This window comes from Sciurus vulgaris, assembly GCF_902686455.1.
Source record: "Sciurus vulgaris genome assembly, chromosome: X".
Classification (NCBI taxonomy): domain Eukaryota; kingdom Metazoa; phylum Chordata; class Mammalia; order Rodentia; family Sciuridae; genus Sciurus; species Sciurus vulgaris.
The window spans coordinates 31857525-31869847 of record NC_136471.1 but is presented as its reverse complement, the minus strand read 5'-3'; the positions used below and the strand labels follow the sequence as shown (position 1 = coordinate 31869847).

The window sequence follows — 12323 nt, the reverse complement described above, 5'->3', positions numbered from 1 at the left end:
ATCTATGACAATTAACAATATGTCCCACACACAGAAGTGATGGACTTCTTGTAAAACCAGAAAACGTGTTAATTACAACAGAGTCTGCCAGGTGCTATAGTGGGTATACGCGGAGAGATGAGGCACCTAACCCAGCCTTGAGAGAACAGAAAGTCAGGAAAACTCTCCTGAGCAGAGTTAAAGAGGCAGAGTCCTGAAGACACAGAGGTCAATGGATAAAGAGCTAAAGGTAAGAGTGAGAATTAAGCTGGGCTTTATAAGCATACAGCTTCATCTATCTTTAGCTGAAAGGTGGTTAAGAAGTTTGAGGTGGGAAGGGGGTATGGCTCAGTGGTAGAGCACATGCCTAAGATGCATAAGGCCTTATGTTCCAACCTCAATATTGCAAAAAAAGTTTGATACAAGAAAGGCAAGAGAAACTAAGGAAGTTTTGAAAGTGAAGTTCAAAGGGAATACTGCTTCTCTAATTCAGCTTCGGATGCTACTCAAAATGTAGAGCAAATCTAACAATTTTCCTTCCTCAAAAACCATCCATCAAGTAATCTTCATGTACTGTTATGGACAAATCTCCCAACTGGTACAGCAAAAAGCAAAGGACAGAATAGTGGTTCACTATCTACTATCATTTATGTAAAAACAGGAAAAAGTGGATACAAATATGTGCAGTAGTTTTTTATATAGATAAAACATCTCTGGAAAGATGGCTAAAAACTAGTAATGTGCTGGGGATGGGGCTCAGTGGTATGGCATTTGACCAGCACGCGTGAGAACTTTGGTTCAATTCCCAATACTGTAGGAGGGAAAAAGAAGACACTAATAACGTTCCTAAAGAGGGGAACTAGCTGAGGAATTGGACATGGGGTGGAAATGAGACTTTTCAATACATGCTCTGTAACACCTTTGGGCTTTAAACCAGATAAATATATTAAGTATTCAAAAAACTTAAATATTTTCCTCATCCAATAAAAAGCCCTTTCCACCTTCCCTATCACTACACTTGTTAACATGACATCCAAGGTTCAATCTTACCATTTTAGCCTTATGGTTATAAGCTTTCCACACACCCTGTGATCTAAGCACTCTTTTCTTACTTTTGAGCAAGGTTTGTTTGAAGCAGTCAGGTGTGTCTAGAACAGTAGCTTCTAAAACTTTTTTGACTCCAAGCCACATTAAGAAAATTTATTTATACTGTCATGTATAACTAAAAAGAACAAACAAAAAATTTTAAAAAGAACTGTATTCATTCATTCATTCATTCATTCATTCATTCATTTATTTGCAGTACTGGTGATTGTACACAGGACCTTGTGCATATTAGGCAAGAGTTAAGATCCACTGAGTCATATCCCCAAGCCCTTTCTAAATTTTATTTTGAGACAGGGTCTCACTAACTTGTCCAGTCTGTCCTTGAACCCATGTTCCTCATATCTCAGCTGCCCCAGTACCACCACACGTGGCAAGAAATATATATTATAATCTACTGCACATAAAATAAATTTATGTACTTGAAACAATATTTTTATAAAACTACACAATCATTACCATGCATGACACACTGATTATCTTCTGTTGTATCTTTCTTCAAAAAAATGCTAAGGGGCTAAGTACAGCTCATTGGAAGAGCACTATCATGCACAAGGCCCTACGTTCAAATTCCCAGCACTGCAAACAAAACAAAAACTGCTAATCACAAACTACTACCTTCTTACTTTGCAGATGGGGGAGGCTTACTGGGGATTAAACCCAGTGGCATTTTAACACTGAGCCACATTCCCAGTTCTTTTTATGTTTTACTTAGATAAGGTTCTTGCTAAACTGCTATGGCTGACCTCGAAATTGCAATATTCCTGTTTCAACCTCCCAAGTCACTAGGATTTCACGTGCCCAGTTATACATTACTAATTTCAAGAACCTACTAGAATATTAACACCTAAGTGATTTCTATATCACCAAGGTGTCTATTCAGCTATGTAGACCATAAGCAGCCTATAATCCTAGCTACTTGGGAGGCTGAGGGAGGAGGATCAAAAGTTCAAGGTCAACCTGGATAACTCAGTCACAAACTGTCCCAAAATAAAAATAAAAGGACTAGGGTTTGGCTTAGTGGTAGAGTGCTTGCCTAGCATACATAAGGCCCTGGGTTTAATCCCTAGTACCAAGGGGGGAAGAAAAGAAGAAGGAATGAGTATTTACTAAGCACTATTGCATCCCATTAGGTGCTGGGATAGAAAAAGGAACAAGAAAGTGTTAAATCACAGCTAGGCACAGACCTGTAATGCCACCAACTCCTGAGGCTGAGGCAAGAGGATTACAAATTCACGGCCAACCTTGAGGCCCTAAGCAACTTAAGTGAGATCCTGTCTCAAAAAAAAAAAAAAAACAAAAACAAAAAGGTTGAGGATGTGGCTCAGTGGTAAAGTGCCCCTGGGTTCAATCTGTAGTACCAAAAAATGTTAATCACTAATTAAGAGTTTGAGATAAGCTCTATTTTATTCCAGATCTTTGAAATGTACTTTTGGAAATGTATTTCACTAAATAACACTTTGGTAATCCTTGGAGTTTTGTTGAGAATAATTATTACTAAAGTAACCTCTTATCTCACAAGCACCTATTTGTATTAAACAGATTCTAGTTTGACAAGTCATTCAAATAAAACTATCATTTTACTTAAGCTCCTGATCATTAGTGGTAAACACAGTCTTAAATCCTTTAAAGGTAGTTGGGTATAAAATATAAACATTTTAGCAAGCTTTTAATATGTATTCCTCCAAATTCCAGCCCCTCTCCTCCAAAATCCATACATAACATCAAAACCTTGTTTGAGCTGGGAGTAGTGGTGCATGCCTATAATCCCAGCAGCTCAGGAGGCTGAGGCAGAAGGACTGCTAAGTCTGAGGCCAGCCTCAGCAATTTAGTGAAGCCCTAAGTAACTGAGAGACACCCTGTCTCAATAAAAATGAACAAAGGGCTGAGGATGTTATCTCAGTGGAAAAGCACCCCTGGGCTCAATCCCCAGTACTAAAAACAAAAAACCTTGTTTGAAAATTAAAAAAAAAAAAAAAAACACCACACACTGCAAAGAAAATATAAACGTGTAGCAAATGAAATGCAAACATTCACTTAACAGGCAATAAGAAAACTACTGAATTCCCACCATGGTGCTGAACTTTGTAGTCACAGACCTAAATGAGTTGGGTTCCATTTTCCAACAGTATGCTTAAAGAAAAAAAAGCACACCACAGAACTTTTCAACAACTGATACAACAATAAAATAAAAATTTCAACAACTGATACAACAATAAAATAAAAATTATCTTTTTGCAGAAAAGAAACCAATCATGCAATGAAACCTAAATTACTTTTCTTTTTTTACATCTAGTAAACAGGGATTTAAATAATATTGAGAATTATCAAGGACTAAGAATTTGGTCTTGTACATTTTTTGAAACATCAGTGATAGTATTGATTAACAATTTAGTAAGAAGGAGAAAAATACATAATATATATGATTAAGCTTAAAACATCAACAGGGTGACAACAGTTTTACTTAGAGAATACTACAGCTAGTGATTAACACTTTAGCATCTAACTCTACACTTCAGAATCTAAGTATTCTCCTATAACCATTGACTGTTTAAATAACCAGATTTACAATGGATAATAACCCATACTCAGATGGATGCAAAATTTTCTTCCAGTCTTTCTTAAAAATTTATTTATTTTTGGTACCAGGGATTGAACCCATCGGCACTTTACCACTGAGCCACTTCCCCAGCCCTTTTTTTAAATTTTTGTTTTGATACAGGGTCTAAGTTGCTTAGAGCCTTGCTAGGTTGCTGAGACTGGCTTTGAACTTATGATCTTCCTGCCTCAGCCTCCCAAGTTGCTGTGATTACAGGCATGCACCAGTGTGCCTGGCTGCTTCCAGTCTTGTGGTCATCTACTCCATAAACGAACCACTAATAGAAAGGTTATTTTAAAATCCATTTCAAAGAAAGCTAACCAAAGTTCCCATTATAAATGACACACAAAATCATTTTTAGCTGGGTACAGTGGTGCATGCCTGAAATCCCAGCAATTTAGGAGGCTGAGGCAGGAGGATAGCGAGTTCTAGGATAGCCTTGACTACTTTGGGAGACCCTGTCTCAAAGTAAAAAAAATTTTTAAATGTTGGGGAGGTAGCTCAGTGGTAGAGCACCTGTGTTCAATTCACAGTACTACAAAATAACAACAAAAAGTGCTATATAGGAATATTGCTCCTAGAGAACTCCTATTATTTTTCCAATTTCACTAATGGTGTCTGCTGAAGCATATTTGTTTGGAATGTAATCTATTTGTCAGCCAGTTGTTCTGACCTAGTGTTGATTTAGAATTTCAAAATGTATGTGGCTTTATTGCTCTAATAACGTGTAATTTTCAAATAAAGACTTCTCTTAATGACCCGACCATATATTATAATTGATAACCAATACCTATCAAAGGATCTCTGAAGTACTTTTTGCAGTATTTTATTTATAAGTAAATAATCTGGTGATATGGTTAGTGTTACTACCCCATTTTGCAAATGAGGAAACCAAGACTTAGCAAAGTAACTGGCCCAAAGATTTATGATCTGTGACAAAGCTCTGCTCTATGTCAGCCAAATCAACTTTCAAGTTAGTTCATTTAAACATAATCCTATTTGTAATCCATCAAAAACCAACAAGCAGTCAGGCATGGTAGTAAATGCCTCTAATCCCAGCAACTTGGGAGGCTGAGACAGGAGGATCACAAGTTTGAGGCCAGCCTTAGCAACTTAAGTGAGGCCCTAAGCAACTTCCTGAGACACTGTCTCAATAAATAAATAAATAAATAAATAAATAAATAAATAAATAAATAAATAAATAAAGGATGGGAGGTGTAGATCTGTGGTAAAGTACCCCTAAATTAAATCCCCAGTACCCACCCCAAAAAAAGCAAACAAACAAAGGAAAGAACCAAAACCAAAACATTAACCACTGCCTCCCTCTTCCAGGATTTCAAGGTTGTCAAGGAAAGATAATTTTAAAACTAAGGCAAAATTCTCATTTTAAATTATCTGAAAAGACAGTGCTTGCAGGGCTGGGGATATAGCTCAGTGGGAGAGTGCTTGCCTAGCATGCTGAGGGCCTGGGTTCCATCCTTAGCATCAAGCATCAAGCATCACGCATCACACACACACACACACACACACACACAAAATAACCAACAATGTTTGCTTGTTGTAAATGCTCTCTGAGTAGCACGTTCTGTCCTAGAAATTAAAACTTACGAAGCAACACGTGCAACCCACCTGAGGGAATTCCACACTTCAGCTTTAAAGCAAAAATGGTTTTTTCATGGAGAAAAAAAGTCATGGAAAGATATGTGCTAGTTAAGTGTTTACTTCAGGGAAAGATGATAGAGTAGGGGTTTGGAGACCTTGTTTGGTATATCTATGTATTTCTACGTTGTTCATTTTTAGGAGAGTACTTTTAATTATATTGAGTCAAAAATCAAACAGCATTGTAAAATTACATTACATATGAAGTAACATTGTTACATGTAACATTTCATATTACATCATGAAATATTATTACCTCCTTTTGAACTTGAACATCTCAAAATAATCTTGAGAATAATCCAAAGCAGTATTTATAAAGTTAAGGTCAAAAACAATAAAAGAGCTACAGACATGCTTTTGAATTTATTTTAGCAGAAGCAGTAAGGTACTGAGAACAGAAAAGTTGCAACATTTGTGACTAGGCTCAAGAAGGCAAATGAAGAACAGCAGGTAAAACTTTTAAAGTACAAGAAAGCAAAAACAGTAAAAACAAGATATAATCTCTTGAAACAAAAAGATTTAACAGAATCAATGTATCAGGAAAAATATTTTTAAATCAAAAGTTCAAGAAAAATATTCAAGGTAAACAGGGTTAACCATTACAATTAACATTATTAAATATGTGAAACATACAAAATAACACATTATTAAAATTGATGTTGTACAGCAGCATATCAAAATAAGTACCACATACATACACAAAAGAAAAAAATTGACCAGATTTGATGACAGTTTTTCCTAAAGTAAAACAATTTAACTGCTTTAAACACTGCACAGCAGTAGTATCTGAAGTGCTGTTATATTATTAATGAGGTAGCATGGAAGTGAAAACGTGGACTAGGAATTGAGCATCTCAGTTTGAGTACGCCTATTCTTTCAATACAGGACTCTGAAGAAGTTATTCAACTTCTCCGAGACCCAGTCTCCTTGTCAATAAAATGGGGATTATAACTACTACCTATCTATTCAGAAAGTTTCTGTAATGATTAAATAACAGAAGGTTAATGTGCTTTGCAGTGGGTTACATATACTGAAAATACTACATATTCCAGAAGTCTGCTTTTATTATTGTGCAATTTAGGAACCACATAATATAATATAGCAAAAAAGCCAAATGAAGTGGACTTTTTTATTTTTGGTGCCAGGGATTGAACCCTTGGGTGCTTAACCACTAAGCCACATCCCCAGCTCTTTTTATTTTGAGACAGGATCTTGCTAAGTTGCTGAGGCTGGCTTTGAATGTGATCCTTCTACCTCAGCATCCTGAGTTGCTGGGAGTACAGGCATGAGACACTGTGCCTGGCCTATTACTCTTGTAATCTTAGGTCAGGTACTGAAACTCCTCTCAGTTTACCTTTCTTTCTCTGTAAAACTGAGGAAAGGATACCTGCCCTATCTGCCCCTTAACATTGATTATAAGAATTGGATGTTTGTGAAAAATACTTGAATGAAGCACTATGATATATATGATGCTGTTATCATTAGTCAAACTTTTTATAAATCACAGTACAAATTTTTTCACGTGTGATCTGTCAATTGAGGTAACCAGTTTCTGTTGCTGTAAATATCAAATGAGTCAATGCATGCAAAACTCTCAAAACAATGCTCAACACAGACTAATAATACTATGGAAATGTCAGCTGGTAGTAGTAGTAGTTAGTTGTTACTTAAGAATAAGTGTGGGCCAGGGTTGTAGCTCAGAGGCAGAGCACTTGCCTACCATGTATGAGGCACTGGGTTCGATCCTTAGCACAGCATACAAACAAACAAACAAACAAAATAAAGGCATGCTGTCCATCTACAACTTAAATAAAAAAAAAAAAGAATAAGTCTACTTCACCAGGCACAGTGGCACACTCCTGTAATCTCAGCAACTTGAGAGGCTGAGGCAGGAGGATCATAAGTTTGAGGTCAGCCTCAGCAATTTAGCAAGGCCCTAAGCAACTTGGGGAGACTGTCAAAATTTTTAAAAAATGAAAAAGGGCTGGGAGGGCTGGGCACAGTGGTACATGCCTGTAATCCCAGCCAGCAGCTCAGGAGTCAGAGGCAGGAAGATCACAAGTTCAAAGTCAGCCTCAGCAACCTGACGAGGCCCTAAGCAACTCAACAAGACCCTGTCTCTAAATAAAATATTAAAAAAAAGTTGGGGATGTGGCTCAATGTTTGAGTGTACCTGGGTTCAATACTCAGACCTCCCCCCACAACAAAGGGCTGAGGAAGTGGTTCAGTGGTTAAGCACCCATGGGTTCAATCTCTGATACCAAAAACTAAAAAAGGTAACAGCATTCAAAATTAGATAATTAAGTCCCAAACCTGTCTTCTGACTTCTAATCCATGTTTCATCCATCAGAATACTACCTCTGCCACTAAAATATGAAAACTACAAATAATGATACACCAAACCAATGTAATTTCTTACAAGGTGCTCATCAATACAAAAACAAGCCAGTATATTCAGAAGTATTTTTAAATACCAAACTGCTGATGCTATAATGGAAAATTACTTTTTGAATTGGTTGTTTATGTCAAAAACACAGTAGGGCAAACTTTCTCGGAAGATAGAAGTCTCAATCAATAATTGCTCTTGACATTATATTTAAGTTAAATCTTTCGTTGGTTAAGCAAAAACAAACCCAAACCTCAGACTAAGTTGCTGGCTAAGCTATTTCTTGGCTAAGGTGCACCTTGTAGACCAGGAGATAGAACAAACATGAAGAGCAACAAAAACAATGGCAAAAAGCTACCTCTTATTAGTATGTAAAGTAGAATAAAGACTGAACATATCTGCACGTCTTGAGGACTTTCCTATAGGTGGATAACAGGACTAAGCAAGAACTGTCACAATCCAATGACATGTCACCAGAAATCATCTTGGGATCTATGGCTACAGGATTCCATAATAAGGTGAAGCCTCAAATATACCAAGATATATCTAAAGGAATCCCTATTAGAAGGGTCCAAGTACATACCCATAAACAGTTTATGTGAGAATATGTGATCCGATTATAAGGGTACACCAATTAATAAAGAAATTATCATTAAAAGTGAACCAAACGCCTTCTTAAGAACCCATTTCAGAAATTATGTGTAAAATCCACACACATCCCATTACAATTTATTTTCATCACATCTGGTTATCTGCACTAATACATACCTGGTAGAGTTCTTCTAAATTGTACTTAATTGAAGTACTATTCTGAATAGCTTCCACTGCTTCTTTCAGTTTCTGCCATGTTTCATCTGTGTAGTTTTCTGGTAATTTAGGTTTATCTAGATAATATGTAAAATATTGGTATTAGAATAATATGCAGGATATAGTAACCAAAGATCCATAAAACAGCATTACAATTTTTAGGATAAGTTATTATTTTTATAACTATTATACCTAAATATTAAAGTAACCACTGTATTTAAGCTCAGTATAAATAAAATAAAAATGCCACAATACTGTTTAAGTCTTTTTGACTCACCTATTAAAATTGAAGGTGAGGTATTTTTTCTCCTATTGATTGTATTGCTTCAAAAAAATAAAAATTCAAGAATGACAGATAAAAAATAACAATCCTGATCATTATGTGTAAACCCTAAATCAACATGAATCTTGTATCTGAAATTTAAAATACTGAGTATCTACTATGTGCAAGGTATTTTATAAACTTCTTGATCTTTTCACAATGCCCTGGGGGAAATATTATTATTCCTATTTTACAACTGAGGAAAAGGAAACTGAGGTGGGAACTCATTTGGCGAGCTTGCCCAAGGTCACCATAGCTAGTAAAATGGCAAAGCTGGGATTCTAATCCAGGTCTGTTTGACCCCCCAAATTTACGCAGCATCTACAAAAATGGAAAGAAATTTCTTTAACTCAGTGTTTGAAGTACCTTTATAAGCAGAATGAAATTTTAAAATATTAAAACATCCAAATGACTCCAAAACCTATGCAGCATTTTCAGAATGTAAAGAAACCTCTTAATTTAGGCTTTAAACTTCATTGAGCAGCAAAGAATGAAAAAAAATTTTAATTAAAGCATCCAAATGCTTTAATAATGTGTTTTTACTTTAGGAAGAATAAACAAAATCTCTGAAATTAATTTGCAAATGAAATTAGGAAAACAGTTCATTTCTTAAAAAAATATTGGCTATCGTTGCATCTTTAGGTGAAATAATGAACATATTAACCAATTACAATTCATATTCACTTTAGACAGCTGTACTATTAAATTAGAACACAACACTTGAGAGCCTAGGGATGGGAAGATGTTATTAAAAAAAGGGTTAAAAATAGACAACATCCTAACCTTCTGCTTGAGACAAAATAAAGAATATTCCTGATTTCTACACCAAACACAAGCACAGAGGACCTAATTTTCTCAATGCTAATATTTAGCCACAAGGCATTTGTCTGGTAAATATTACTTAAGTTCATTCATTTACTTCTCCATTAACAAACATTTTACCATCTATTACCTTCCAGTTAGGGGTGGTGAAAAAGTAAGTAAAAAAAAAAATAGAAACATATTCAACAGATAAAAATTAATTCAACTCAAAAACATTTTAAATGTTGATTTTATACTTGCATCAATGCATTCATTATACTCTTGATCACGTATCTCAAACACAATACAAGCAAATTTTCCTAAAATCTGTAGGTCAATACTTTAAAACCTACTTAAGTGACGAAAAACATGTAGTAATTGTTCCTATCTTTAGACTAGTGGTACACAGAGTTACTACTTCTGTGTATACACAATATTTTTTCACTTCCAAACCCTACCTTTGGAAAGAAATTCAGAGACCCTAAATATTTTTTCTCCAAATACTGCTTCCACCATGAGTTTAATGAATATACTACTCAACATTATAAATCTAATTATAAATCTAACATGAGCATAGAAAGATGACCATTGCTACCTGAATTTCTAGGGATAGAAGAATGTGGCCTACTGAAGCAGAAAAATGAAAATCTCAGCAGTGCCAAGGCTCACTATGCACCTGAACTAAATAAACCTCTTTAGAATACAAATTTCTCACCTGTAAAATCCGGATCAATCATACCGTAGATTGTCAATGTTATAAGGAATAACAGATTAGATACAATAGGCTGAGAAAGACCTCCAAAAACTGCAAACACCCGGTGTATGCTTCAGCACAAGGATACTAACCACCCCCGGAAAATGAACCCTCCACCAAAAAGAGGACCTCCCCTCCACCTCATTGATTATGCATAAAACATTAGGCCACCTCTATACTGTTTAATATATTAACATAAATAGAGCACGTGACCGCTCAAGTGTCAAATCCTTAGGTGATTATGGATTTTGGCCTTGGTTACCTTTAAAGTTCTTGATCACTAACTTCTTAGCAGAGCCAGGCTTGCTGTTAGCAAAGCTAGAGACGGTGGTAGAAGATTTGGCTAGGCCGTTTGCATGATGCACCGAAGCCACAGAAGAGATTAATATACTCTTATTTTTAAGTTGCTGCTGCTGAGATGTTGCAGCAGTTGGTGAAGATGAGGAGGAGGAGGAGGAGGATTCCTCAGCCATCTTCGCATCAAACCCTACAAACTCCAGGGTGTCTTCAAAACGCAGCTTCTTCTGTATCGGTACGTGGCTGGAAGCAGCCACTGAAACCCCCAAGCAGAAAGACGAGGTTGAAGGGGATGCCGAATCCCTGGGTTGTAAAGGAGGAGTGGAAGAGGAGGAAGACGTGGAATCAAAGTCTTCTCTCTCGTTACTACTGTTACTGCTGCTACTGCTGCTGCTGCTGTTTAACTTTCTCTTCTTGGCAGAGGTGGGCGGAGTGGTGCTGGTATTACCATCAGTGGCAGATCTGACCTCCTGAGCAGCAGCAGCAGCTGAGGGATTGGGGGAAGAAAAACCTGTTGGAAACATGAAAATAGCGGGGTCAACAGGCAGAGGAGCATCAAAACCCTACGTTTATATGCCTGCGTGCGTGTAGGAGAGAAGGTGGCAATGCTAGAGGGGGAAGGGAAGAAAGAAGAGAGGAGAAACACAGAGGACAAGAAGGAAAGTGAAGGGGGGGCAAACCGGGGGAATGGGAGGGTTTGGGAAGGCGGATAGGCTGACACCAGGAGTGAGCAGAACGAGGGGGGAGAGCGAATGAGGAGGCAGACAGGTAAACGGCCGTGCCGTCCCCCCTCCCCTGCTTTTCAATCTCTCTCCCCCCTTTTCTGCAGGAGCGACTCAAGAGAGTCTGTGAGGCTGCAGCTCCTCCTCCTTTTCTCCCTCTCTCTGGGAGGGGAGATGCTGTGGTTGGGGGGAGGGGAGGGGGAGAGAACCAGAGCTTGTTATTGTCAATAGCACAAGAGGCTAAAGATGGCGCCACTTCCGGTCACGCGGCACCGAAGGAGGGGCGGCGTCTCTCCCCAGGAATGGGGGGTGGGAACACTGCAGCCGCCCGGGGGTTGGGGGAGCCGGCTAATGGTGGGGCGGCGGGAAAGGGGCAACCAAAGCATCCCATATGCCCGTGTTAGTTCGTTCCGGCTCTTCTTCCCTCTCCCCTTCCCTGCCACGTTCCTCCCCAAGCCCACCCATAACTCCCACCCCTTCCTTAACGGTCCCGCGGGGAGCTTCGCGCCGCAGCGCCCTTACCGGAAGTGACTGGGCAGACACTTTTCATAGCGCCCAGATCCCGAAGCCCCCAGGTCCGCAGGACTCCAGTGGGGGGGGATGGGGGAGGGAATAAGGGGGGGAAGAGAAATGGAAAGGGAGGAGGGGGCGGACCTTCGAGACACCTACAGAGCTTCTGATTGGAGATTTCTGACCGTGAGGTGGGCGGGAGCAAGGGGTGGGGGGTGGCGGGAGAAGGAGCGGGAAGGAGTCTGGAGGGGAGGGGAAGGGAGGGGAGGTGGTGACGGCTAGGGGCGGGGTGAGCTAGCTGGGAAAAAAGAGGAGGAGAGAAGGAGGAGGTGGGGAGTAAAAAGTAAGGGAAGGGAGAAGGGAAACTTTGAAAGAGATAAAGG

At 38.5% G+C, this 12323-nt stretch overlaps 2 protein-coding genes across 3 annotated transcripts in view; one reads left to right on the top strand and one right to left on the bottom strand.

The window, feature by feature from the left end:
* CUL4B (cullin 4B) overlaps positions 1 to 12323 on the bottom strand; it is a 47383-nt gene that overhangs the window by 24463 nt on the left and 10597 nt on the right. Inside the window, exons 2-3 of the mRNA XM_079123386.1 lie at positions 10674 to 11219; positions 8496 to 8611 (exon numbers count right to left, since the gene is read on the bottom strand). Of these exons, the coding sequence (XP_078979512.1) occupies positions 8496 to 8611; positions 10674 to 11219 (662 nt within the window). The remainder of the gene's footprint in view (positions 1 to 8495; positions 8612 to 10673; positions 11220 to 12323) is intronic.
* The window catches only part of MCTS1 (MCTS1 re-initiation and release factor), a 59014-nt gene continuing 57926 nt past the window's right edge, over positions 11236 to 12323 (top strand). For both annotated transcript variants that reach the window (XM_079123447.1, XM_079123446.1), the window contains exon 1: positions 11236 to 11476. The gene's annotated coding sequence lies outside the window, so the exon portion shown is untranslated. The remainder of the gene's footprint in view (positions 11477 to 12323) is intronic.